Consider the following 27,867-nt stretch of genomic DNA (forward strand, 5'->3'; position numbering starts at 1 on the left):
GGAATGGGTGGTGGGACTTTCAAGCATTGGGATACACACTTACCAAAGGCCACCTGGTTGGTCAACACCAGAGGATCTGCCAACAGGGCTGGCCCAGCCCAGTCAGAACTTTCACATACTGTAGAAGGGGATAAAGTTCCTGTGGTGCACATGAAGAATTTGCTGGAGAAGACGGTCTGGGTTATTCCTGCTTCAGGTAAAGGCAGACCCACTCGTGGGACTGCTTTTGCTCAGGGACCCGGATATACTTGGTGGGTGATGGGGGAAGATGGGGAATTCCCGTGTGTACCTCAAGGAGATTCAGTCTGGGGGGAAAACAGCCAATGAACTCAATTATATGCTGTTGCCTGGTATATAACACTTTTATAGCCCATCAGCTGGATGCCCATCCCCACCACTCTGGGCTTTGAAAAGAAGAAATGTGCTGTCATGATCATCAGTGGAGAATAAAGTCATGGGAAAAGCCAGCAGCAGCAGCAGAACTCTCCTCACGTCACCATCAACTGACCCTGACTTCCCTCCGACCATCATCCCAACAAGGAATGAACTTTGACAAAACCAGGTGAGCTCAGGGGAAGCAGGGGGAGGAAGAAGGGAGAGGAAAGAGCGAGCGGCTGTGTGGTTCTGGGTTACAGGCTCAGCTTAAACCACGAAATACGGTTATTACAGTGAAGGATGATGGAACGGGCTAACACTCAAACCGGGATGGAGGAATGCCCTAAACCGAACCTAAGTAATTTCCTTAAAAATCATAAAGAAACAAACTGGGGAAGTTGAAGGGGGAGAGAGCAAGGCGGGGGGGAGGGGGGGGGGTGAACCCCAAAGGTATGAAAATAGCTTGGGTGCTAAAGGGGATCCTGCTGAGCCACAAGACCCACCCATTCCTTCCTCTGAACATACTTTCTTGGTGTTTTACCGGCTACTGCGAGGTAACAGCTGTCTGGGGAAGCAATATTCACCCTTCATGTGGGAAAAATGGAACTCTATCAATAATCAAGGTAACTGCAGCCTGCAAAATGCACAGGGAAGAGGCAAGGCCAGTCATGCTGTGCTTGAAGCTTCCCTGAAGCTGTTTGTTCAGGTCAGCTCTTCCATCCGCTTTGTCTTTCCCTCAAACCCAGGTTTCAAGCCCCTTCCCCAGTTACCCCCAAAACCACCCCACGCCACCGTCTCCCACTCAAACCTTCCCCTTCCACTGTTCCACAGGTTCCCAAAACCTTTATTTCACACACAGCCCTTTCCACCCACTTCCACAGCCCCACACACTCTCCTCAGGGAGAGGCACCCTCCCCACACCGCAGCTCTGAACCTCTGCAGCCACCTACAGGGCTGGGAGCAGCATTTTCGTTACGGGAAACCCCTCTCATTTGGAGCTAATGTAGATCTGCAGGCTCCTGGAAATCTGGGAGCAGTGTTTCCCTCAGGAGCCCCCATCACCTCAACCCCTCTCTCGTCCGGGACAGCCTTTCCGTTGTTTCCACCTTCTTTCTGCACCTCAGCCCCGGGGCATCCCCTCAGACCACTCCAGGGGGCGGAAATACCATCTCAGATTCAACTTTTCCATTTTACATCTCGCTCAGGAGGCTTGTTGTCCTGAAGTTACCCTCAAGTTTTGCTGCGGCTGGAAATGAAACCACCTGTAAGTGGCCATAAAGCTGCCAGCGGCATGGACCAGCACCCTTCCGGCAACGAGACTACCCGTCCTTTGGAGAGGCAGCTCTCTCGACGCCCCAGAGCCCAAGGCTGGTATGAGCGTGGCTCTCTTACCAGGATCCCTGCCCAGCTGCAGAGGACTGGATGTGGCTGGGCTGGATATCACACTGGGACTCCCACCCTCAGCCACTGACACGTGCTCCCACTGTACCTGGCAAAGGAAGGTGGCTCTGGTAAGCTCCTCCAGGAGCTGAAACCACAGCCCTGAGCACAGTGAGCACGCAGCTTTTGCTCTTCATGTCACAGAATCATAGTATCCCAGACTGGTTTGGGTTACAAGCGACCTTAAAGCTCATCCAGTCCCAACCCCCTGCCACGGGCAGGGTCACCTTCCACTAGAGCAGGTTGCTCCAAGCCCTGACGAGCCTGGCCTTGAGCACTGCCAGCGATGGGGGAGCCACAGCTTCTCCAGAAGAAAGGACCTCAGCTCATGGCCAGGGGAAAGGCCACATCGCCCAAGGCCTGGCTCAGCCGGTAACTTGTACAGGTGCTGCTGGGGCCAGCCAAGTGCTCGGTTGGAGTCTCATGGCCCTCGCACCCCAGCCCATCCGCAGCGGGGCGGAAAGCCGCAAGTGGCTGGGGCTCCAGGCGAGGTTCAGTGCTCAAGGCGGTGGAGCTGGCCCCTCGCAGCAGTCTAAATGCACCAAACAGCTTGCCTGTGCTCCTGACTGTGAGGATGGAAGGCACGGACCCAGAGGTAGAGTACAAGCTGGATTGCTTATTACAAGGATTACACGACATTTATACGCTTCCAAGCAATTAGCCAAGCACCTCTGTGTCTGCCTTGCGGTTACGTTTACGACATCGGGCAAAAGGTGTACCTGATCTTTCTTATCAACATCCTCTTTCCAGTTCTGACATCCTTGTTCCTTCCCGCAACGCGGAGGTGGAGGCGGCACGCCCGTGCTCTGCAGCTTCTTGTCCCGCCGCCACCAGGCGCAGCCCCTCGGCCGGAGGAAAGCCGCCGCCGCTGCCTCCGCCCGGTTCTCGCGGGAGCGTCATTTTCCTTCCCGTCGCTTCGCCTCGTGACGGACGGGATATGTAGCATTCAGATTTTGGGGCAGGTTTACATCACCTTGATTTTCTGCTGCTTTTTTAATGTTTCTCCACATGTCATGCGCTGCGTCTACCTGAGCCGGGCAGGGCCAGGCAAACACTGGTGATGGCTCTGGGATGGGCAGCGAGTGCTGCTGACAGCAGCCCCAGAGCACCCAGAGCAACAGGAGAAGCCTCGCTCGACCCTGCAGACCTCGCAGCGTGCGCAGCAGGACCCCAGGCACGAGCCAGGCTGGCCTCGCCACACGCGACGTCACAAGGGGGGGTCAGTGCACCCTGTGCCCTGGAACCGGCAGATCCCGCTGCAGCCGCCCTCCGCAGGGTCCTGCTGACCCCAAAGAGAAGGCCCCGGCCCCCAGGACTCTCCCAGCCCTGCAAGAGGCCGCACAGCGGCAGCACTAGCAGTGCTCCACTGACTCTGGAGCGAAGGAGATCAACAAATGCACACGTTCAAGAAGTTCCAAGGAAGGCCGTAGGGCATCTGGGCTGTACCAGTAACACGTGGGTGAGGTGAGACACTTCACTTGGACTGAGGATGGGAAATGTACAGTGTATACACCAGATGGACATGTCAGTGAAGCTGTACCTGTCAGTCTGAGGACCCTTTTTACCATCAGGTGACTACCACTGCTGGTAAAAAGTACTGGAAGTTGCTCATTTCCCTGCCTCCAGGTGTGAACTTCCACCTCATGGCTCTTCTAACTTGTTAAGACTTGGACGATATTGAATGCTTGCAAAGGATTTAATCCAGGGAGCCACTGGATTTGTTTAGATGAGACCACTGGGCTGAAGATAGTATTCATAGTATTACGTGAAAACTAATACATGCTTTTATATAATAGACTTCTATAATGCAACAGGATTTTAAAAGCTCTTTTAAAATGACTGCACTTGGCTGGAAAATCCTTGCGAAAAGAGGTAGATAATTTTAAAATCAATTTAAACAATAAGTAAAATGAAAAAAAAACAACAAAAACCCAACAAAAACCAACCAAGCCCAGCAAATACTCCCAAATAAATGCCTACTTCTCCTGCCCTTTCCCTTCTCTGTCCTGCTCCTTTTGATGCAGCCCAGGATATGGTTTGCTTTCTGGGCTGTGAGCGCACACTGAAGCCGGCTCAGGTTCAGTTTCTCATTGACCAAATGCTCAAAAGGAACATGACCAGCAGGTCAAAGGAGGGGATCCTGCCCCTCTACTCTGCTCTCATGAGACCTCACTTGGAGTATTGTGTGCAGTTCCATTGTCCTCAACATAAAAAGGACATGGAACTGTTGGAACAAGTCCAGAGGAGGGCCACGAGGATGATCAGGGGACTGGAGCACCTCCCGTATGAAGACAGGCTGAGAAAGTTGGGGCTGTTCAGCCTGGAGAAGAGAAGGCTGCGTGGAGACCTCATAGCAGCCTTCCAGTATCTGAACGGGGGCTATAGGGATGCTGGGGATGGACTCTTCATTAGGGACGCAACAAAAACCAACCAAGCCCAGCAAATACTCCCAAGTAACTGCCTGCTTCTCCTGTCCTTTCCCTTCTGTGTCCTGGGAGATATTTACAGATCCTGTAACAATAAAAGGATTTAATCTGAATGCGAAGGGACACATGAATATTTAATAATTTGTATGTATTGCTTCTTACGGTACTACAAATATTTGGAGAGTACCGTCTTTCTCCAAATGTAAGATAGATGGTGGTAATGAACTATATGATCATTTCCAAGCCAGCATCATAGCTCGTGCAGGCTGCTGACAGATACAAGTCCACTGCCCTGTCTGTGCTGGCCCTCATGCGCGCTGCCAGGCAGGACAGCCTCCATCCAGCAGAAGTGCCCTCCAGCCTGAAGAGGTGCTCCAGTAAGGAAAGACAGCGGCTCTGCCGCAGCAGCCAGGCGAGCTTCTTCTTCCTGCCAAGCAAGAGAAACTGCTAGGCCCAGAGGCTTTAGCTCTACAGGCTAGAGCCTATGAGCTGGGTCAGACAGGGCCAGGGGGCAAAACGGGTGCCAGACAAGACCGTTACACTTCCTTGGAGGAAATAGAGCTGATGGAGGGGGAGCTGCCAGAAGGGAAAGGGGCAAACAACAAGTACCACAGTGGGAAGCTGGCCGCTAGAGAGGATGTTGGCCTGACAGCACCAGGGGGGCCAAGCTCCTCTTACTGCTCCTTCTCCATGCCCTGGTCCTGCCTCCAGCCCCCCCACCCCTTTTCAGTACAGCTCTCTCTTCCCAGCCAGCACCAATCCACTGCCACAACTCGTGCCAGCAGACACATCCCTGGCTGCAAGCTGCTTTGATACCCTAAGGTATGCTTTGTTCCAAGGGCCTCAGAGGGAGGGAGGGAGAGAGGAACTTTATCGTTCCCTGTTCTACCCTCACATTGCTCTGTGTGGCCTCAAGCCTCGTCAGGTCTGTGCCCATATGCCTGTGACCAGGTAGGAAATAACTCTTTCTCCCCCGGGTTCTTGGTCGTGTTTCTTACTGGGCCTTCTGTGGAAGGGAAGATGCTCTTCTGGCAACATAAGCGGCACACTGCAATTTTTCAACCTGCGACCTGACAAAGTCTTCAGCGCGGTTCCGGGGAAATGGCCTTCCAAGCAGGCTCAAAGCCTTTCTGATCATTTTCTTTGCCAGCTCTGTGCGTCCCACACCATAGCAGACCTGCACAGGAAAAGGGAAACATCGCAATGTGGACTAGATGCCCAAGAGACTGCAGGGATCTGCCAGTGGCCAGAGAAGCCAGAGCTCTCCTGTCCACTGCATCTGGGGAAGGCATCCAGCTCCATCACTCAGGAGATCCCTCCAGACCGCGCCTTTACCTCCCCTTTGAGGCTGAAGAAGGTGGCATCTTCAAAGCGGGATATCACATTCGCTTTACTCTTTAGAGAGTTCCTCAGGATATCTGCTTCGCTCAGCTTCCTGAGGGCCTTTGTGAAAGCACACGGAGAGCAGGTGAGATTAGTGCAGAGCCCATGGCTACCCTTGTCCTCCCCCATTGCCTCTGGCATCTGTCTTCAGAGGGTCTGTTTCTTCCCCTGGTGATACCTGCACAAACAGTCATGTTTTTGACTGTGTGCCTCAGAGCACAGGCACCACTGATCGTTCAGGCCTCCTCCCTGCTAATGCCCCTCATGCTAAGGGCACAGCACCCAATGCCTCTTCCCACACAAGAGGCAAACCAAAGGAAGAAGTGAGGCTCAGAGCTCAACATCTTCCTTCCAAGGACCCACAAAGTCGTGTCCTAGTGCAACGCAAACTTGTCCTTCCCAGAGCCAGGCAGGACACACTGCAAGCAGGGCGACTCACCATGTAGTAGTTGGAGACATGCAGGTAGGCAGCTGCAGTCTCCAGAAGATAGTAAAAGGCTCTGGCAGCATTGCCCAGTGTTGTGTAGTGGTGAACCAATGGCACAAGCACTGACTCCACGATGCCTTTGCAGTCACATGAGAGCGCATTGTTGTCCTCTCTGTCAGTCGCACTACCCAGAGGACAGTGCCCAGGGGAAGAAGAGAGCAAAGAATACAAGGGTATCATCTAGAGTGGTCTTCCTTCCCAGAGACAACATCAAAAGCCCTTTGTGCAAAGCAGAGCAGGAAGCCACAGACAGGTACTAGTCATACAAGTCCTTTGGGAGGAGGGAGTAAGGAAGAAGCTAGGCTTTCTGTCACCTCCCACAGGCAAACCACCTGAGCCCTTGTGGTGGCTTTTTCCCTGTAGATTTTGCAGTACTACTCTGCAGGAACTGGAAAGCGAGGGCTTCTTTGACACTGAGCCGTGGGCGTCCTTAAGCACTCACTCATCTCCACAGCCATCTCCTCTCAGCTCCCACCCCACGGAAAGGCTCTTCGCTAAGCTAGAGTCACAGCTGACAGCCAAAAGCCAGCATTTTCTTTGTCTCCTCTGCACACCCTGAACTCACTCGCTTCAAAAAGAATCAGAACCTTGTCTGCTCACCCAAAATCCTCTTCCACAAAAGCTTGCTGCTGCTGCTGCTCCTGCTCCTCCTGAGTATCTGTAATACCTTGAAAGAAAACCAGGGACACCTCCCACATGTATCCTGGGATAAGAGTTGCTCTCCCTCTCCCAGTAGGCCTGCAAGGATCCTTGCAAGGTGCTAACACACTGAGGAAAGTCTGCAGTGGGTGTCCACTCCTGCTGGGCTCGTTCCTAGCAGATCTACTCCCACTCGACCCCCAGCACCAATCCCTGGGCTCCCGGAGGGCCCAAATTACAGAGCATGGTGCACAGCATACCTGCAGAGATGTAAAACCTCTCCTTCTTCAGCTGTTTTCCAGCCAGCACCAAGGCCTTCCAGGTGTGTGGGTCATCCCCATCATCAAAGTCCTTACAGCTCCCTTTGTCCTGGGTGCTGCTGACAGCGAAGCGGTGGAAGACAATAAAGTCCCCTTGGCCGCAGCTCTGGCATTTGTGTGCATACCGCTCCAGGAAGGCAGCACACTTGGAGTGCAGGGTGACCCGCTGTTTCTGGACCCACAGCTCGTAGGCAGCCTCCCGCAGCAGTGGCTTATGGAACATCAGCACACCAAATGGACACCCCACACTCTGCTTGCTTGGGGGGGAGGTCTCCACACCTGCAAGGCAAAGGGCCTTTGTATGAGCCCAAGCTGTGGCCAGATGGGGAGCCAGTCATGCCTCGGTGCACATCCTGAATAGCAACAGTGCTGCTGCACGCCAAGCCCTGCAGCATGGGGTGAAAGGGCTGATGCTAGCACAGCCTTGGGGATGCAGTTCTCAGCTGCACTGGTCCAGGCAGGAGCTGGGGATGTTGTTGCCAGCCAAAGCAAGCCCCAGCCAGCACTTTCTCCCCGCTCTTGGCATGGCAGCCACCAGCCTCCTGAGCAGGAACCCTGCATCACAGGGTAATCAAAGCCCAATAAAAGCTTGCTGAAGACCCTGGGCCATTCTGGAGGGCATCTTTTGTCTGGATGCTGCAGGTGGCTGGGAGAGGATGTCAGGGATTCCACTCGTCCCATGCCTGCGCTACGAGCAGCACTTGGATTCAGGGGAGCAGAGGCATTTGGGACAGCTGGTGGGAACTTCCCTCCAGTGCAAACCTAGTGTGCTTTCAGACTGACTTGTAACAGCTTTGACAAACCCATCCCCAACAGCCATGCCAGCCCTCACAGGAAGGGAATCACGCCACGCCCTTAGGAGCCCATCTGGGAGCTCCTTGTCCACCCCACTGCTACCACTTACCAATCTCTGCCTGCGGAGGGGTGGCTGGCTCCTTGCTAGGATCTTGGACGTCTTCTGGCTCCTCAGTGCTCTCCGTCCACTTGAGGATGTTGTCACTCACTAGACTGTCCAACAAGGTAGTCATCTTGTGCCTCATTCTAATCGGAAGAATGTATGACAGCAGCTGGGTAGTGAACACCGGCCCGATGATGGCTGCAAACTTCAAAACAGTCTGCTCCAGTGGGGTGATCTCGTCCAGCTGAGCCAGCACAATCTCTGTCAAGGAGAAGCCACACGTCTCAGTCCTACCTCTTCCCCACACTGAGGCTGGAGGCACTGCAAAGATTCGACGCATGAACAGGATAGGCTTTGGCCCTACACTGGCCACTTCTGGGCAATTGCAGCCCAGGACAGGTGTCTGCACAATGGCTCCGCTCCTACTGGATTTGCAGTTCACAGGGCCTGGGAAAAAGTGAGACACTCAACAGACACACTCCCCCACTGGGATAGGGCAGGATCCAGCAGGTACATGCGTCCCACAATGTGCCCTGCCAAACCTGGACTAGGTTTTTGCCAGCCCTGCAAGCAGGGAACAGACAACTTTCACCACCTCAGAGGTGAACTCAGAGCTCCCGAGAAAGGTTGTCTCAACTCAGCCAGACCTTACTCTTCTTTTCTTTGACTTTTCTTCTTGGGTTGCTTTGGGCAAAACAACTTAAGAGCAGGAATGTTTCTTCAAGGTTCATACAAATGGCTACTGACAGACAGGAGGGACATTCAACAGTCATTGACAGTTCCCCTGGCTACAGGTGAACTTCCATGAAAATCCACAGGAAAGTGGTTTATTTTCTTTAATTACGTGTGTCTTGGGTTCAGCAGTAGCAGTCATTTTTCTCCTTCTTAGTAGCTGGTGCACTGCTGTGTTTTTGACTTTAGCCTCGGAACAACGCTTGTAACACCGATGTTTTTAGTTGTTGCTAAGTAATGTTTAGTCTGACCAAGGATCTTCTGAGTCTCATGCTCTGCCAGGGAGGAGGGGAAGCCAGGAGGAAGCAGAGACAGGACAGCTGACCCAGACTAGCCAAAGAGGTATTCCATACCACAGCACATCATGCCCAGGATGTAAACTGGGGGCAGTTACCAGGAAGGGTTAGATCACTGCTTGGTCGGACTGGGTATCGGTTGGCAGGTGGTGAGCGGTTGTATTCTCTTCCCTTGTTATTTCCCTTATCATTATTATTATTGGTGGTAGCAGTAGTGGTTTGTGTTATACCTTAGTTACTGAACTGTTCTTATCTCAACCCATTGGAGTTACATTCTTTCCATTCTCCTCCCCATCCCTCCGGGAGGGGGGGTGGGGGGGTGGGGGGGAGTGACAGTGTGAGATGCGTGGCTGGGCTTAAACCACCACAACATGCCATGAAACCACTGTTAGCTGGGGAACTCAAAAAGAAAGTAGCAAGATAGAAGCTGTGTTCAAAGGTGAGTCAGAGGCAAGTCAAATTTTTGTCCCAGTAGAAGATTTGCTTCTGTGAGAAAAGGGAGTCATTTTAGTGTTGCATCAACAACTTTTCCTCTTCTACCTGCTGCTGGAAAGCAACCAGCAGGCTCAAGCTGCTCCACACACAGGAAGGAAAAATGGTTGCCCACAATGCCAGGACTGTTGCTGGTTGGAGCAGAGCCACCTTTTCCAAGGACAGCCCCAAAGCTGAGAGGGTGACTCTGCAGCACAGTGATGCCCAGCCTCCCTCCAGCCCCTGCGGCACAGCCAAGAGCCAGCAGAGTGGCTCTCTGCCCCTCACCTTTCAAGTTACTGGGCAGCATGGTGCTGTCCAGGTTCACGCCTGGCCTTACAATGCAGATCATGGCCGCAGCCCCTGCTCTGGACCTTGAGCTTGCTGTGAGGGATGACTCCAAGACTGCAAAAGCTAGGTGGAGCAAGAGAGAAGGAATGAGGCAATTTGCAAAGTGACCTGCAGCCTGAAAATGTTTCCAAGTTCACCTGAAATAGTCCAAGGCCCCTTCACACCACACAGTACAGGTGCACTGACCTGCGGGTGCTGAACATGCTCTCTAAGCAGAGCAAAATAGTTTTCACTGGAAGTTTCCCGCTCCTGGCCCTCACCTCAAGCTGGAGTTTGTTCTCAGTTAAGCTAGCATTTGGCCAACATAAGTTCTGTGCTCATGAGAACGTCTCACGACCACAACCTACGTGGTCCAGAACCATTTCCCCTGAGGTTTAGCCCCAAGAACTGAGGCCCCTCCAAGCCACAACTTGTGAGCCACTGCTTTGGCTGTCCTGACAACAAGGCACACAGAAGCCCGTGCCTCTGCCAGGCCAAGTTCTGCATGATCTGCTGCAAGATCTTACTCTGCCCCTAATCCATGGGGCAATGAAGGGGCAAGTTTGTGCTGTAGGGAATGCAACACAGCAACTCATTAGTCAGTGGCAAAGGTTCTTACTGTTCAGGTTCTCCCAGCTGTCCTCTGCTTTTTCACCCCACTTCTTGGTGCGGAACAAGAGCATGTCGTTGCAACGAAGGAAGTGCACCAGCTCCTCCAAGTAATACGGGATCCCCAAGCTTCTTTGGACCAGGAACCTGGGCAGGAACAGATCCAGCAGTGATCAGCACAAGAGAAGTAGAATCATAGAATGGGTTGGTTTGGAAAGGACCTTAGGATCATCTAGTTCCAACCCCCTCCCATGGGCAAGGACACCTCACACTAGACCATGTCGCCCAAGGCTCTGTCCAACCCGACCTTGAACCCTCCCAGGGGTGGAGCATTCACCACATCTTTGGACAACATGTTCCAGTGACTCGCCACCCTAAAAGGAAAAACAGTTGAGGTGGGTAGCAAGCCACTCAGGCATAGCTGGGGAGCCAGCATCTTTGTCACAGCTACACCTCACTTCTGAAAGGGAGGTCCTCCTGCTGGCATGTGGTTTTTGGCCCCCCTGAACCTCCAGCCTTTGCTGAAGTCCCTGGGGAAAGACTTGCAGACAGTGCCCAAAGCACAGAGCAGCAAGCCCTGCCTTTCCTCTCCTCAGGAGCTTAGGTGCTCTCTGGCAGCAGGGCAGACCTCTGCCCCAGGGAATCTGCCACACAGCCTGGCCACTTAGACCAAGCCCTTTTCACACCCCAGATATGCTTGGCCTTGGGGGTCTTCCTCCCTTCCTCCTTGTGAAACAGCAAAGGGTTGGCAGCTCCTATGCTTCGTGTCCAGGGAGCTCCCCTGCTCCAACTTACCTCACTAAAGCCCTAGGGATGCTGACCACTCCAAGGTCCTGGCAGAGCTTCTGCACCACAGCTGAAGGTTTCAGCTTCTCTAGTTGAAAGCAGATGATTTTATGGGACATCAGGTTGTTTGCTGTGGCTTTGTGAAAGCTCTCGGTTCTTGCAAAGCCGGGACATAAGCTCATGACCATGAAGACAGAGATGTTCCAGAGCAGAGGTGCCATGATACTCCAGGAGGCGGGGTCAATGAAATGGGCATTGTCGATGACAAATATGGCATTTCTGTCAATGGTCTGGAAAAAAAAGAGTTGTTCTGAGGGGAATCCAGTGGATTCTCAAGTGTCTTACAGGGAAGGAGATTTTGCCTCTGTCTCTTGAGAGGATGCTCTCAAGTCTCACCCCAACCAACTCCGTGCTTGGAAGCTTCCCAATGCCTAATTTCTTTGAGATTTTCAGGTCATGCTTAACATCACCTGCCCTGCAGAAGGAGGGAGCTTGGGCAAGGGAACGCAGAATTCTCTCTCCTCCAGGGAACGCTTTAAGGGAGGAAAGTTACTAGTATGCTTGTCGGGCTATGGAGAGAACATGGGGGGTTTCTCAGGCCCTAGAGGGCAAGGACCAGGTCCTCCCACCCACTCACACTGCTGTGGCGCAGAGCCCAGAGCCAGCAGGGTTGTTTTCCTCCTCTGACCCAGAAGGAGAAAAGGAGAAATGCTCACCTTCTCTAGCACTTTTGCCCAGGTTGAATGCAATTCCTCTTTCCTTTGCATTTCATGCATTTGGCGAACCTTGTCTGAAATGGGAAACTAGACAGAAAAGCAAAGTCAGGGAGAAACATGTCTCCAGGGCTCGCTACACCTACCCACCAAGCAAGATGGCAGAGCAAACCCTCCCTGCTCTGCCTCAGCACCTTCCCTCTCCCCAGCACGGGTGCAAGAGGCCACAGTGGGACTTCAACTAGAGCCTAAAGCAGAGGCTCAGGCAGAGCTGCATCTTGGCGGTGGGCTGAAGAGCTGGTTCTCTGACTGTGGGATCTTGGGCTGGCTGGAGCAGACCACTCACACAGCAATGACCTCAGCACAAGGTCAGACCCAGCCTCATTCCAGTGCTGCTTCCAGAATGCCGAACAAGGCACCAGGCACTGCCAGATGCAGCGCGGGACATTAAGTCACCACATACAGGCAGCCCCTGGGGCCAGGAATGGAAAACATGTGCTGTGACCCCCTGCAATCCCTCCCCCTGAGCTAAGGCACTCCAGCAGCCTTAGAAGACTGCTGAAGAACCAGAAGGGCTCAGGAGAAAGCCTTCTCCAGGGTCAGAGAGGCCTCTCGCTCTCACCTTGACAAGGAAGATGTCATTGAGGAGGCAGTAGTTGCTCTCTTCGATTATCCCGTTGAGATTTGTCCGTAGCACGTGCTCCCTGGCACTGCACGATTCACACTCATGGAGGCCCATCACCCTGGCCATCAGAATACGCATGGCAGAGAAGGACTGCCTCACGTTGACCTCTAGCAGTTCCATGCCAAATACCCTGCCATGCAAAAGCAAAAGGCACTGAGATCCCCAACGGCCCAAGTCTTCTAAGACAAAAGAGCTGGAGTTGCCTTTAGGGGGAACTCTTCAGCCTCCCACTTCAAAGTGGTACCGGGAGTTTCACTCCTTGTAAGAGAAAGGGCACAGAGAGGCAGTTGCTGCCAAGCCACTGGGAGAGCTAGGTCCAGACCCCTTCTGGTTTCTGCAGCGCTGGTCCATGTCTCCCTACCTCCCTACTGCAGAGGGACTTGCAGAGCTAAGAGGTGATCATGGAGCAAGTGGAGTTTGCCTTTGGGCTCCAGACCTTAGCAGTCTGCCTCTCAGCCACAGAGAGGCTTTTCTGGCCCAGTATTCCTTCTGGGAAACAGTCAGGGGGCAAGCAGGGCTTCTGAGACAGGCCACCCTGCTATATGTTGCATCTGGAATCCAATGCAAAGCACCGAGTTTGGGCTTTTTCCTTCTATTTGTGAAGGAGGAAACACCACAGGTCAAGAAGCACCTCCAACACCCCAAAGAGACAGGGGTAGGAGCAGAGCACGCAGGAGATAACTATGGAATGCCTCCATGAGGCTTTTTGAGGAGGCTTCAGTCCAAGGCCAAGGCACACTGGCCAAGGGGCTGGAGCGTTCCATGGCTCTCAGGGATGGAAAGAAGCAGTGTCCCAAAACTACAGGACAAAACCCTGTACCTGCAGCCAGCAGACTGGCCTAACTGGGACAGGTGATTAAGTAATTGGCTCTTCCCAGCGCCCCTTGCGCCCTCAAATGCCAGTATGTGTCTTTGTCCAAAACGGTTAGAGGCTTCCAAGCAGTTGACAAAGAGGTCAATCTCCTTCTTCCGACCTGTGAAGACAAACAAGAAAATGAGCTGCTGGGGCATGCTAGAAAGCAAAGAGCCGTCCCTTTGGCTGGTACCCTCCACCACAGCTTCCCTCCCACTACCACATCTGGCAGCCTACGATACCCCTGCTGCCTTCCAACCCTCTTGTCCCAGCTTTTGCACCTCTGCCTTCCTCAGAGTGGTAGCGGATGCCCTGTCCCACAGAGATTCAGACAGCCCCGTGCAAATCCCCCCTCAGGGATCCAGTACAAGGCTGGAAGGGATGATCTGAGTTGCTTCAGGCAGCTGTGTCCCAAACAGACTTAGAACATCTTCTCCTGGCTGTACGACTGGCCACAGAGCACATCAGTGTTGATACACAACCGTGTTTTAGTTCTTGCTGAAGAGGGCTTGCACAGCATCAAGGCATTTTCTATTTCTCATGCCACCCTGCCAGCAAAAGCAGGCTGGGGGTGCACAAGAAGTTGGGATGGGGCACAGCTGCAACAGCAGACCCCAGCTGGCTTATTTCATTGCATATGATGCTGTGCTTCGCAAGAAAAGCTGGGGAAAAGGAGGAGGAAGGGGGCACATTACGAGTTCCTGTGTTTGTCTTCCCAAGTCCTTGATACACATGTTGAAGCTCTGCTTTCCTGGGAATGGCTGGACACCTGCCTGCCACCAGGAGGCAGTGAAAGAATGCCTGATTTTGCCTGTCATGGATGCACAGCAGCTGCTTTACCTATTAAGCTGTCCGTATCCAGTGTGCTCACTTTTACCCTTCCAATTCTCTTCCCCATCCCACTGTGGGGAGTGAGCAGCCGTGTGGGGCTGAGTTCCCTACCGGGGTTAACCCATGACAGGGCCCAAAACATCCAGCAAGACACTGAGTGATTAAAGGCGTCCGTGATGCTTGACTTTTCCATGTTTACAAGCAGATGCTGCCAAGAAAGCACCTCTGAGGAGTACAAGGGGGAGAACCAACCACCAAAACTCCCCATCAGTCTAGCAGAAGGAAATCTCTTTCCTGATCCCAAGGATGTGGGACTGGTTTAGCCCCCAGGGTGTGAGCAGCTTGAAACAAACCTTCCTATCAGGTCTGGAGCCTGCCTGGGATCACCGAGCGCCTCACCCTGCTTCCCACCCCAAAGATATCAACTAAGTAGGCACTGAGAGAGCCAGCACTTCCTCAGGGCCTCTGCAGGCAACATTATCCCCAGCAAAACCTTTTCCGTTCCCAATACATGTTACTGAGGGGAAGAAACTGGGGTTCAGAAGAGCAAGGCATTCTCCACATACCCAGCAAGGAGGCGTTCTCTGGCATCTTCATGGCAAGAGCCATGCCAAATATGCTAGGAGCAGGGGAAAAAGAAAGTACAAGTCAGTTAGCTGGTTAGAAGCCAAGGGACATCAAGAAGCAGCCTGGCATGGAGGGGCTGGATGTGCTCCTCAGGGTACCTGTTTTTCTTTCGAGCAGCATGTTATCCCCTGCATGCTCCCCCCCACCAAAGTTCAAGCTGGCATGCTGAGAGAGCTTTAAGCATTAAGAAACCCAACAGCCACACCAGGACAAGAGAATATATTGAGAGTCCGTCAACAGAGGCCAGACCCAGAGACATGTGAAAGAAGCAAGAGTGAGCTGCTGGTTAGCAGATATCTTTACTGCGTTGGCCAGGAAAAACCGAGAGTCTTGGAAACAAGGACCCAATGGGCTGGGATTCCAAGCACCTGGCACCTCTGGCTTAAGTCTTCCTGTATTTTCAGAGACTAACATTCAAACCATCATCCAAAAAGAAGGTCAAATCCTGGCCCAGAGGAAGAGCCCAGGTTTGAGGAGGAAGACATGATGAAGAATGTCCTGAGGGTCCACCTTTATCCATGGGAACCAGACTGGCCCAAAGCTTCCCACTCAAGAGCAGCTAGGACAAAACCTTCTTGGGTCAGCATTACCAGGGCATGTGGTAGAGCGAGCACAGCACGGAAAGCACAGTTTGAAAGCCATTTGGACAGAGCCTGAAAGCCAGGTTGTGTCTACCAAAACAAAACCTTCCCCATTCCTGTGGTTTCACTCCCACTCTCCCAGCAAGAGGAAACAGCAGGGAAGAGAGGTAAAAAGCCTCCTACACCAGGGCTTCTGACCGTCTCATCCACAGTGAATGGAGAGCGGCTTCTGCTCTCTCTGCAGAACTCCTCTATGCTGGCCAAGCTGGACCCTTGATGCCACCATCCCCTCATCCAGACTTCTCAAGAGGACACTCACCTGTTGGTGGTGATCCCCACATATTGATAGACAGTGACAGGATGTTTGAAGCCTTTCATCTTTCTCTCCGGCAGCTCCTTGAAGTAGCAAGAGGGCAGCCCAGAGCTGGCACAGGTTGTGGTATCACAGGTCACCAGCCCAGAGTAGCTCATCATCATCCGGGCTGCCAAGTTCACCTTCTGGCCAATGACTGCCAGAGAGATGAAGAAAGAGCACACAGTGATGTACCTGTGCCACCAGCTCCACAGTGCCCTTCCAGACCAACGGCTGCCCTACATCCGACACCCGCAGCCCCACAGTGGGTTAAGCAGATCCCAGGGGAACAACCAGCTGTGGAGCCCAGTGTCCCACCCCAGCCCAGGACTGGTGCTGCCTGGGCCATTCCTGGCTGGTTGTTGGACAGGCACTCTCCCCAGCCTGTCTTCCTCTTCCCACCAGCTCACGCCAGTTTCCCACACCGCACACACGTGCTTGTACCTGTGTACTCGTGCCTCAGAGGGTGGCCAATGAGGCCACAGAACGCCATCCCACTGGTAACAGACACAGACACTGTCCTGGCACACAGGGAAACAACACGGCTTCAGAAGCGCTCCAGGTGCAGTCCTGCCCACCCAGCTTCATCTCTTCCCGCATCTCCCCTCAGCACTAGCCTGGGCCACTGGCCATCCTGCCCTGCCAGCCTGGGGTTCGGGGTACAGAGAGCTCAGGGCTGTAAAGGACCCAGGCGGCAAGGACAAGGAACAGGGCTTAGAGCACAGGCAGGAACTTTTGGGCACTTCTCCTGAGACCCCCTTCCCTGAGCTGTGACCTGTGACCAGTGGGAAAAGAGGGAGGGAAGAAGGTGCCACAGCGTCACTGCCTGTGATGACAGCAATGTAAGATCAGGTGTCTAGGCCCCATCACTGTTCACAGGCCAGTCACCCAGAAGGTGCTGCTTCTGGCACCAAGGAGCCTCTCGCCTTCACTAGGGCTCATTCCAGCATGGTGGCTAGCAGGGTGTGCTTGGAGACACTCTGCCTGGCTGCCCAGGGATAAGCCCAGGGGTTGCCTGCCACCTCTCAGGGCACTGTTTCCTTCCTGCCAAGGAAGGGAGGACAGGGGAGGGTAAGCTAGACGCAACACTCTTTCTTCCTCTGCTTTACGCTGGCCCAGGCAGCATGCGCTCCCTCAGCCCCACCAGACACTCACCCTGTTTTTGCAATGATCTTGGAGCACGAGTTGAAGATCTGAAAAGCACTCTGCAAGGCATGAATGCTCTCATGGGCCAGCTTTACTCCAGGGAGTCCGAACACACAAAGGAATGTACAGCCCTGCCAAGGACAGATGCAGCACATCTTGCCACAATGCCTAAGAAGGAACCTTCCCCTCTTGCTCAGTATCCACCCTCTTGGGTTGGGGGGAGATGATTCCACCTCACACTCACTTTGTCAAACAGGAAGACTTTGTTCACTTCACCCTTGTGAGGACAGACGATTTCCTGCATCAGGCTGCTGACTTCACTGAGGACACTGCGGAAAGATACTATGTCCTTTGTATCAAAATTCAGGTGGAGGAAGAGGATGGTGACTGGCCGTAGCTCACAGAGGAAGTCCTGCGGCACTCTGTCTTCAAGCTGGAAGACAAGAGCATGACGGCTTCACAAGCCTGCTCTCCCAGGGGCTGCCCACGCCAGGTACAAAGGGAGAGCTGGTGTCCTGGCAATAGCAGGTACTAGTAGGGGAAGAGAAGATCCTCCTCTCGGTTTAAATGGTCGGCAGGCTGCCCAGCTTGCAGCAGTCAGATACCAAATCAGAACACAAATGACAAAGGCGAGAAGGGCGCTCCGGTAACACCCCATCTTGGGACAGTTACGGACATGAGTGGTGACACTGAGCGATGCTCATGGGGCTTCAGTGGATTCTCCCCTCTATCCTGCCATCACGTCCACAGAACATGAAGAGCCATACCCACAGAAAAGACAAGAGATGCAAATGTCTGCCCCACCACCCATCTCTCTGAGGACAACTCATCCAGTGGTGCAGCACCTGTGCCCCTTGGCCCAATTTGCCCACATTGTCATCTCGGGATGCATTTTCTTTGTTTGGCTTGCTCTCATGGAAACTCCCTCTCTGAATGCACCACTTCTTCTGCCCTGCAAAAAAAGCAGCCCCAGCAGCAACGGCCCAGGCGTACCTTCCTGAGAACAGCTTTTGGGATGTAACTAAGTATGTCTCCCACATCAGTATCAGGGTTCAAGAAAAGAGCAGGCCTGACAGCATCTGCGGAGAGGAAACACACATGGTTGCTGTGGGAAGATGGGACTACGAGCTGTTGGAAAGCAGGGGCTAGCACTGGCAACAGGGGAGAGACTCCTGCGTTTGCTTGTGTTGCCACCTGCAGGTGCTTAGGGCAGAGCTGTCCCCTGGAAGGAGATGGCAGCAGCAGCAACTGCCCCAGCTGATGCACAAGAGGGCCAAAAGCATGACTGCTAACTGAGAGGGGAAGAGGGGAGCGGTAGTTCATCCCTGACCCCTGCAGCAGCCAGGCCCCACGTTTCCAAGCAAAACCAAAACAAGGTGAATCTGGCACTCACATTCGTTTTCCGTGAAGCAGCACTTCTCCTTCTGTGGAAGCTTGTCTAAAACATTTTGGCATTCCGACAGAGACATCTGGTTCATGCCCGTAACCTGAAGGTACACAGAAGGAAAGCACTTGACACTGGCTTCTCCAGGAGTCCCAGGGGACAGATCCTGCCCTCCACTGTCACTGTCCAGAAAAGGGGAGAAGAAGCCTATCTGGCTGGACAGGACAGCAGTGCTTCCTCAGAAACCCTGGAGCTGAGCAGACGTCTTCCAAGCATCCCCCAGCTGTCAACAGCTCCGTGACCCACGGAGGACACTGCTGGTGGGGCCAAAACTCTTCCAGTGCCTCCTGACCCCTCAAACCAAGCAAGCCCAGCCCAGAGTTACTCCTAACATAAAAGGACAAGAGCATCAGCTGCTCTCCCCTTTCAGAGCTACAACTCTCTCCACATTCAGCTCTTCAGCTTTCTGAGGCCTCCCTCCTTCAGGTCCAGGTCCTCAGAATGGCTCTAGATGCTGTCCCATCCACCTACCTTCACAGCTGTTTTGCCCGCAATATGGCTGGTTCTGAGCCTGTGCTTCTCACATAGCTCCCAGCAGGAGGCTGAGAGGACAATTTCACCTGCTTCCGCAAGCTTTTCGGCCTCACAGACATCCTCCAGGGCCTTGCCAATGACACAGAAGTACTGCTGCCTCTCGTCTCCAAACCTCAGGTGGTGCATATTCCCTGCAGAGATCCCTGGGAGAGAGAGAGGGAGAAGCAGAGCTCTACAGCCTCCAGCATTTCAGCTGTTCAGAAGCCAATCTGAACCCCAGTGGGGAGATGGTCATTATGGAGGGGGAGGGCATCCTCCATCCTTCTCGAGGGGCTACTGACACAGGACCCTTAAATGGGTGTTAAGAAATAGACAAACCAAGTGGACAGTGACACTGTGTTGAGAGTGCTGGCTGTCTTAACCTGCCCCAGAAACCCAGCAAACCAAGCCCCTGATCACCGCCCACCCCCTTTACATGCAGGCGGGTTGTAGCTGTCTGCTCAAGAAAAACTGCAGCCTGCAAAACCCTTCTCACAGCCTTAAGCAATGCAGCTCTCCTTTGCTCTTTGTGAAAGGCAGGGGAGAATCCAACACGGAAAAGGATGCAAAGCTGCCTCCACCTGAAAAATGAAGGGATAAGTTCCTCCTGCAGGCATCTGGCCGACAGCAGACGCTCAAAGACCCCAGTATTCAACCTGACACCTGCTCTTCCTTTGAGCTTCACAGAATCATAAAACCATAGAACAGTGAGGGCTGGAAAGGACCTTAAGATCACCTAGATCCAACCCCACTGCCATCTCGCACTAGACCATGTCACCCAAAAGGCCGCCAAATTGGTCAGGCAGGATTTCCCCTTAGTGAAGCCATGCTGGCTGTCACCAAGCACCTTGTTGTTTTTCATGTGCCTTAGCATGCCTTCCAGGAGAATCTGCTCCAAGATTTTGCCAGGCACAGAGGTGAGACTGACTGGTCTGTAGTTCCCTGGGTCATCCATTTTCCCCTTCTTGAAAATGGGGGTTATATTTCCCTTTTTCCAGTCGTCAGGGACTTGACATGACTGCCATGATTTTTCAAATATGATGGACAGTTGCAACTTCATTCACCAGCTCCTTCAGGAACCGCAGACGGACTGCATCAGTTCCCATGGGTTTGTGCACATTCAGGTTCTTAGGATGATCTTGAACCAGATGCCCTCCTACAGTGGGCCGAAGGTCTTCATTCTCACAGTCCCTGCATCTGCCTTCCAGGACTTGGGTGGTGTGCTCAGAGCATTTGCCAGTGACGGCTGAGGCAAAGAAGTCATTAAGAACCTCAGCCTTCTCCAAATCCAGGGTAGCCAGTTCTCCTGATAGCTTCTGGAGAGGGCCCATGTTGCCCTAGTCTGTCTTTTTATTTGCTACATACCTATAGAAGCTCTTCCTGTTATCTTTCAGATCCCTTGCCAGGTTTAATTCTAACTGTGAACGCACACAAACCCAGTGGTCTGGTGTCCAACTACAGGTGGCCCCTTGAATGCTTGCAGGAGATGCTTTCCTTTGGCGCTAGCCCCAGACGGGGATCCCCGCATTCCCTGCCAGTGTGAAGCACAGGAGAGTGCCACAGATCTGCACCTGGCACAGCACTTGTACCTATCTTAAGTCGGAATTTCTGACCCACGAGCATGTCATGCCTCCGGTACTTCTTCTGGATCTGCCAGCTACAGTGCACCACAAGGCTGATGGTCTTGGCCATCTCACTGGGTCTTGCTCTCCACAGCAGCAGCACAGCATCCCCTGGGGAAAGCAAGGGAACGTCAAGGCTCTGCTGAGACCTGACTCTCCCTGACCTACGCTCCATGGCAGGGACAGCAGAAACCAGATGACGTGCTGAAAAAGATGGACTTGTGGGAGGCCATAGGCCTCTGGAGGACCTCTGGACTCGCTGGGACTCCTCCTCCTCTTGCGGCCTGGCAGCCTGAGCTGTGCTGTCACCAGCCCGTCCCTCCATTCCCCCGTCCCCCCGTCCCTCACCAGCACTCCAATAAATGCCTTCGGCTTCACCTTCTAGTAGGTCTCCTCCTCTCAGTGCTGCCTCTGCCCTCACCCCCAGCACAGAGCCCTGCAAGCTGAGGCAGAGGGAGGGGAGCCACCACCCTTGCCGAAGCCAAACTGCAGGCCCAGGGTGGGAAGAGAAGCCTGGAGAAAGGGCGCTGCAAAGGCGTATGAGAGTGGCCAGGAAGATGGCTCAAGGTGCTGCACAGAGCCTCTGAAGGAGGACAGCAGAGCTGCCACAGCAGTCCCGTGCTGCAGATTAATACCCATGGGCATCATCATCCTAAGTACGTACCAGCAAACTTCAAGATGTCACCTCCAAGAGTCAGCATGTCTGGAGACAGAGGGAAGGAAAGGAAGAGTCATGTGGACACCTTCTTCCATAATCCACAAAGGAAGCCCCCGTGCTCAGAGCGGAGCACCCAGGCGATGGTGCACTATCCGGCACAGCTTAGGAAAAGCACCACCCTGGCCTGCCTCCCAGGCTCCCAGGGGCTGCAGCCCTGGTACCTGCACAGAAGGCACAGAGGCATGGCCTCAAGCTGCCACCTAATTTTCAGAATGGTGGAGGCTGGAAGGAACCTCTGGGGTCCATCTGGTCCAACCCTGCTCTCAAGCGGGGCAGAGCCAGCTGCCCAGGACGCTGGCTAGATGGCTTTGGAAGAGCCAAAAGAGGAAGATTTCTCAAGCTCCCTGGCAATCAGTCAGTCACCCCTCACAGCCAAAAAGTGTTTCCCAACTTACAGAGGGAAACTGCTGTGCTTCAGTGCGTGCCCATGGCATGGCCTCTGGTCCTGACAATGAGCACCACTGGAAAGAGCCTAGCTCTGTCTAATCTGCTCCCTCCCTTGAAGTTTTAGACACATTACTGTAAGATCCCCTGAAGCCTTCTCTTCCCTAGGCTAAACAGGCCCAGTTCCCCCAGCCTTTCCTTGTAGGAGAGATGCTCTAGACCCTTCATCCTCTTCGAGGCCTCTTCTGCTTTTCTTTACAAATGCTGCCAAAGGGGTGTCCAGAATGTGCTCATAATCAGCTCAGAAGGGTCAAGACATCCCCTGAGAAAATGGGCTTGGAAGGGTCTCTGTCTCTCCCTGTCTTTCCCACACAACGCCAGTGCCAGCATGTCCAGGTCACTTGTGCGCTGGCACTTGCTTGGTGCTCTCAGCCTGCTCTGGGCCCCCAGGCACCATGGAGCTGGGTGTTCCCATCAGAAGCACAGAGGTGGCTGCTGAGAAAGTGGGTGCCTCCTTGGCCACAGTGGGGAGCAGAAAGGACCTGCACTTGTCCTGACTTGCCAGGAGAGCCTGGCTGTTCTCACTGTTCCTCCAGGCCACAGAAAGTCCCAGCCCTTCCAAGGAAGCAGGACTAGGTTGCCCAGGATACCAGCCTCCTCATTCCATGAGCAGCCCTATGGCCTGCCGCCAGGCAGTCCTGCAGCATGGCTCTTACCCTCCAAAACGTCACACAGGTAGTGATTGAGGTCTTCCGCCAACTCATCAGTGCCTCTCTGTGAACCACCCTTCCAGATACAGTGCTCTGTCAAAGAGGTGAAATCTGTAACAGAGACACCCAGAAATCAGGAAATGAATGCCCTGGGGACCAAAGGACCTGGCAGCCAGTTCCACACTGGCCAGCCGGGGTGCCCAGCCCGGCACCTTCCCATGCCCCAACACAGTGTGGGTTGCAGCAGTGCTTAACCACCCATGATAGCCCATCCTTTTTGGGAATCCCAGCAGAAGACCTCAGCATTCATTATGGCCACTCACTATCAGCAGCAGGGGCAGGGCTCCAAAGGGCCTGGTGTGTGCCAGAATGGCTCACGTTCCTCGATGTCACAGTTGCTCCTCCCTGCGCACCCTACCTGAAATATCTGCAAAGAGCAGCACTCCGTGGACTGCCTGAAAGCTGGTCCCGAGGTAGTCGCTAGAAACAAGGCTGGGGAGAAAAGCTGCTGCTTTGTCCAGCTCTGAGCTGCAACGTTTCCTCTCCCAGGAAGAAGACGCCATCTGCACCCTGTGGTGTCCGGGGTACCTCAGGATCATCTGCTGTGCCCAGCTGGGAGAAGAAATATGACCCCAGTGCGCCATGTGAGGTGCCTGCATGTGGGGCAACTGTCCCTCTGCCCACAGGGTGGCCACAGTCACTGGCAGTGGCCTCCTCAGTAGGTCTTTGCTTCCCTGTCAGCTCTCCGCACACATCACAATGAGCTGACAGTGACATTCTCTGCGGGTCATCACCTTTGGAACTGCTGCCCCGTGGCCGAGGCTTCCTCCTTGACACTGGGCCACTGGCTGGAGGTGGCCAGCACCACCCCATTGCTTGGGGACAGCACCCAAGGGAGGCACATGCAGACCTGCTGCAGTGCCTTGCACACACAGCTGTTTGAGAGCACTGCTCCTTCCCGACAGCGGAATAGCTTGTCACCGTTTTCCCAGTAGTCTTGCCCGCTTCTTTTTCCAGTGCTCCCTTGCTGCTGCAGCAAAGGGAAGGGACAGTGCTCTCTGGTCTGGAGACAGGAGGGGGAGAGGGACTGGGAACCCTTGCTGGGCTGTATCTGAAGAGCACCAGGCAGCATGCAGTGGGCCACCCAGAAGTCCAGGACAGACTCCAAAATGGTGGGCATGTTATCTGGCAATGGAAGTAGTTAAGATTTTGTAAAGGGCTATGTGTATGAAAGCTTGGGGATGTTGAGTTTACACTTGCAGGTAGCAAGGAAAAATGTTTCCTTACTGTCCTGGGTCCAGCAGTAGCCGTCATTTTTCTCCTTCTTAGTAGCTGGTGCAGTGCTGTGTTTTTGACTTTAGCCTCGGAACGACGCTGATAACACCGATGTTTTTAGTTGTTGCTAAGTAATGTTTAGTCTGACCAAGGACTTTCTGAGTCTCATGCTCTGCCAGGGAGGAGGGGAAGCCAGGAGGAAGCAGAGACAGGACAGCTGACCCAGGGGAACAGAACAGGGGTGAGCAAGTGGCCCCGTGGTCCTTAGCTGCCGGCTGGGTTGAAACCATGACACATCTCCAGTGCAGACTTCCCTCCTGCCTCTCAAGGGGCTCCATGATGTTGGCTCCACGACACAGGCTCAAAATGCCAAAATTAATATTTATGGGGTAGAAGAAGGTGAATCCCATTGGTTGCAGATGCTGTCCCTACGTTAATATTTTTTTTCCTCCCCATAAAATCTAGTCTTTAGGTGCTGTTGCAGAATGACTCTAAGAGCAGGACCATAGAGTTCTGGAGGACTGTGCAAGCAAGGCAGGGGGTGGCCCCCACAGGTGGCCGGAGATCGGACCTGGGAGGAGAATGTGGAGGAAGCTGTGGGGGGGCTAACCAATACTGTTGTGCCAAGAAGGAGTGGCTGAATACCACTCCTATATATATGTGAACTGCGTCACAAATAAAGCAGAAGCTGCTTATCACCCATATTGGGTTAGCGTGTCTGCTTTTCCTCGCCGCTTACAAATGGCGCCCGAACAGGGACGCAGACTACAGGGCCCTGGTCGCTGGGGACCCGGATTACAGGGCTCCGACTAGCGGGGACCCGGGATACAGGGCCCCGACTAGCGGGGACCCAGATACAGGGCCCCGGTCGACGGGGACCCGGATACAGGGCCCCGGTCGACGGGGACCCAGATACAGGGCCCCGACTAGCGGGGACCCGGGATACAGGGCCCCGACTAGCGGGGACCCAGATACAGGGCCCCGGTCGACGGGGACCCGGATACAGGGCCCCGACTAGCGGGGACCCGGATACAGGGCCCCGGTTTAACGGGGACCCGGATACACGGCCCCGCTCGACGGGGACCCGGAACGGCGAGTGAGCGGCGCCGGCGGCAGTGGCCGGGAAGCGCGGGCAATGCTGCTGCGGTGGCGTGACGGACCCGGGTGCTCGGACTAACCGAAAGGAATCCGCCGCTGGGGCGAACCAGACACTGCTGCGTCGGGAGGCCGATCCGGAGACCGAGGTTACAGGACGACCCAGAAGAAGATGATCCGGAAAAGGCTGGCCATGAAAATGGACCGAGAGGTAGCCCTGGACTTATTACAGTGCTTTTTATAAGAGCGGGGAACTGAGCCCTGAACTTTTTACAGTGCTTTTTATAAAGCGGGGAATTGAGCCTGAGACTCTAAAGCAGCTAGCAGGTCTAGCGGCTAGGGAAGGCTAAGGGATTTTTTTTGCAGATCCTAATACAATATTTGAGGAGAGTGAGTGGCGAAAGTTTGGTGATGAACTATTTGACTCAGTGCTTAATGATTATAAAAAGGCAAAGAAACTCGGTAAACCACGGAGGGAAGTAATGAACTGTATAAAAAGATACAAGGCAGAAAAGAAAACTGCCGCGGTAGCAACGGAGAAACTAGGAACAGACGTCCCCGGTCGGTTGAAACCGGGGGAAGATTACAACTCGTTCCCCCCCCCCAACTCGCGGGAGCACAGGGTTTCCCCCCACCCCCCACCCCCACCCCCTTCCTTTTCTCCCCTTCCATCAGAAGGTGCCGCGGAGGAGGTGCAACCCCCTGCTCCCCCACCACCCCAGTTCCGAAAGTAGGGACTTTGAAAAGGACAGAGAAAGTATATTAGAAGGTATACGTATGATAAATGCCGAGGAATCCGAAAGAAAGAGGGCGGTGCCTCGGCGCCGGATCGATTGCGGCGCCACTTTGAAGCACGCAGTAGAAAATAGGGATCATGCGCGAGCGGGAGATTTAAAGGAACCGCGAGCCTCTCCAACCCACTATGCCCTAGAGTGAAAAAATTTTTAACTCAGTCACGGAGGAGCCAGGTCTGCAGATGGCTACATACCGAACGAGATACATCTGATAAGAAAGACACAGCTGCGAGCAACGGAGACCCCGAGTTCGGCGCAGGATCAGCCCCCGAATCCCCTGAATCCGAGCCAGATTTATATCCTCTGCTTCCAGACCCTGACTCTTCGTCTCCCGGGTGGGTCTGCTCAGACTTACTGGCCCTGGAGACGCTCAGTTGTAACAATGGATAATCAAAGAGGTGAACATTACCGGGGAATTTTCTGCAATGGGCATCTTTGCATATCCTGTGTTTACTACACAGCAGGGGGCTAAAGAGTGGGAAGCTCTTGATCTCAAAATAGTTAAGGAGGCCTGACAAACAGTGACCACGTATGCGTTACAATCCTCTTATACTCAAGCTGTATATGTTATGATTTTTTCTTGCAACTGACAGGGGGAGCCCATACAGTTTCTCTGTGATACTCATGTACTAGAAGTTGGTAAATATAAGTATGCCCAGGTTTCTATCAACCCTTGGAGACCTCTGTAGATACTGCTGGCCACTTCTTCCAGCACAGGCTGGCCACCTGTGTCGGAATGAGTGTGCATTTTGGTCAGTATAAAAGCCCAAGCCTCATACGATGTGGGGGAGGCAGAGCCTCTGCGGGGACGCCCGCTAAGGTTGAGCCTGCCACCTCGCACTGCAGTGATGCTTCTCGGAGCTGGTTTGCTGTTAGTCTCCACAGGGTCCTTGTGCCACGTTCTGTACGTGGGACTGTAGTGGGAGTAATGATGGCTTTTGCAGGGACTTAAAAAGAGGGGGGGAGGGAGAGAGAGTAATGATGCTGCACTTAACCTGTTTAACCCGTCTACTTCTCAAGAACTGAAGAACTGATAACCTGGGGGAGGGGGTATATTGGTGTCCTCCTGCCTACAGGTCCATGGTGACTGCCTGCAAAGTTTGTCAAGCCTTGCCATGAGCTGGACAGACGAATGGATAAACCTGATGCCTCAGCTACAGGAGCTGACCGTGATTACCCCAAGCAGAATGAGATAGAGGAAGAGAAAGAACAAATAACTGCAAAACATCACTTGGGGGCAACTGAAAAGTAACATCCTGAATATGTGTGCTTGTAAAATAGCTATTATTAGAGGTTGTGATTTTGTGTATAAAACCACCTGTATTTACTAGCTAGGTGCTAATAAGAAACTGCACCTTGTACTGTATAGATTTGTCACTTGTAAAAGAGATGTTAGAGTATGGAAATTTGCAGTAGCTGCTAGAAAATGCTAAGGCAAAAGCTAGAAAAATTTTAATACAATGGTAGTGTTATAAAGCAGGTGATGGAACAAATTTAAGAGGGGGGGAGAATTCCACTGGTAAGAAATTTCTTTGGCTAGTCCCTCACTGCCATCAGCATCTTCAACATGCTGCTGCACCCTGTAATAGTTACTCTGCTAATGTAAATGTGTGTGTGCCTTGCTGTAGTAGCAACTTGTTACTGGATGAAGCAGGTGAAACTGTGCATTGACAACAAGGTGCAAGGACTGAGGCTGACCAAATGCCTGCTACCACAATCAAGGGCAAGACTGGGTTGGCTTCTGTGTTTGCCACCAAGAAGAACCTTTAGCTCCGCTGTTGGCTGCAACCCAGCAGGCGTGGAGCGGTGGGGACACATGCCATGCCAGACCTTGATGTGAAGGATCAGAGAGCTATACAGCCTGTTATCAGAGAGCCATACAGCAGAAAAAAGGGGCAGGCCCAGACAGCCTCTAGTTGGCGTATGTTGGAAATATAATTTAGCCCGGATCCCCTGCTCAAGTAGAGCCACCCAAACCATATATAAAACATAAAGGGGGAAGATGTGGAGACGGTGTTCTCACAGGAGAATGCATAAGTGGTACATAAACTTTGAATAGTCCTGAAAGATACAGCAAGGCCATGGGAGGCCCGAAGAAGCTTAAGCAAGCAAGATAAGAGGCTGGAATTCACCAAGTTAATGAGAACTGTGGACTGTTGGCAAGCTTTCAAGGTTGAGTTCTCACAGCTGTGTTTAAGCAATTATATGTTAGTCACTAAGGGTCTTCAAAACATGTATCCAATCATAATATGCCAAATCACTGTAAGTGCTTCAGCTCAACTAAGCAGACTGGGTTGCTGAGTTGCTAAGCAGACAATTCTACATCGAAGGC

General features: G+C 53.2%; 1 protein-coding gene across 1 annotated transcript in view; it reads right to left on the reverse strand.

The window, feature by feature from the left end:
- Positions 1 to 4,466: 4,466 nt before the first annotated feature.
- The window catches only part of LOC133274800 (adenylate cyclase type 10-like), a 28,276-nt gene continuing 4,875 nt past the window's right edge, over positions 4,467 to 27,867 (reverse strand). The window contains exons 2-27 of the mRNA XM_061464302.1: positions 23,166 to 23,246; positions 22,790 to 22,983; positions 22,378 to 22,482; positions 21,224 to 21,262; positions 20,527 to 20,670; positions 18,896 to 19,101; positions 18,374 to 18,467; positions 17,974 to 18,059; positions 17,225 to 17,413; positions 16,990 to 17,111; positions 16,279 to 16,355; positions 15,802 to 15,991; positions 14,841 to 14,893; positions 13,411 to 13,564; positions 12,528 to 12,720; positions 11,909 to 11,995; positions 11,202 to 11,482; positions 10,417 to 10,553; positions 9,756 to 9,881; positions 7,975 to 8,229; positions 7,011 to 7,349; positions 6,712 to 6,778; positions 6,064 to 6,235; positions 5,577 to 5,684; positions 5,240 to 5,418; positions 4,467 to 4,668 (exon numbers count right to left, since the gene is read on the reverse strand). Coding sequence (XP_061320286.1) covers positions 4,467 to 4,668; positions 5,240 to 5,418; positions 5,577 to 5,684; positions 6,064 to 6,235; positions 6,712 to 6,778; positions 7,011 to 7,349; positions 7,975 to 8,229; positions 9,756 to 9,881; positions 10,417 to 10,553; positions 11,202 to 11,482; positions 11,909 to 11,995; positions 12,528 to 12,720; positions 13,411 to 13,564; positions 14,841 to 14,893; positions 15,802 to 15,991; positions 16,279 to 16,355; positions 16,990 to 17,111; positions 17,225 to 17,413; positions 17,974 to 18,059; positions 18,374 to 18,467; positions 18,896 to 19,101; positions 20,527 to 20,670; positions 21,224 to 21,262; positions 22,378 to 22,482; positions 22,790 to 22,983; positions 23,166 to 23,246 — 3,880 coding nt within the window. The remainder of the gene's footprint in view (positions 4,669 to 5,239; positions 5,419 to 5,576; positions 5,685 to 6,063; positions 6,236 to 6,711; positions 6,779 to 7,010; positions 7,350 to 7,974; positions 8,230 to 9,755; positions 9,882 to 10,416; positions 10,554 to 11,201; positions 11,483 to 11,908; positions 11,996 to 12,527; positions 12,721 to 13,410; positions 13,565 to 14,840; positions 14,894 to 15,801; positions 15,992 to 16,278; positions 16,356 to 16,989; positions 17,112 to 17,224; positions 17,414 to 17,973; positions 18,060 to 18,373; positions 18,468 to 18,895; positions 19,102 to 20,526; positions 20,671 to 21,223; positions 21,263 to 22,377; positions 22,483 to 22,789; positions 22,984 to 23,165; positions 23,247 to 27,867) is intronic.

Source organism: Pezoporus flaviventris, unplaced genomic scaffold (assembly GCF_033815535.1).
Source record: "Pezoporus flaviventris isolate CSIRO_AGI_PZ_B2104156 unplaced genomic scaffold, CSIRO_AGI_Pfla_v1 ptg000002l, whole genome shotgun sequence".
In the NCBI taxonomy this organism is placed as follows: domain Eukaryota; kingdom Metazoa; phylum Chordata; class Aves; order Psittaciformes; family Psittacidae; genus Pezoporus; species Pezoporus flaviventris.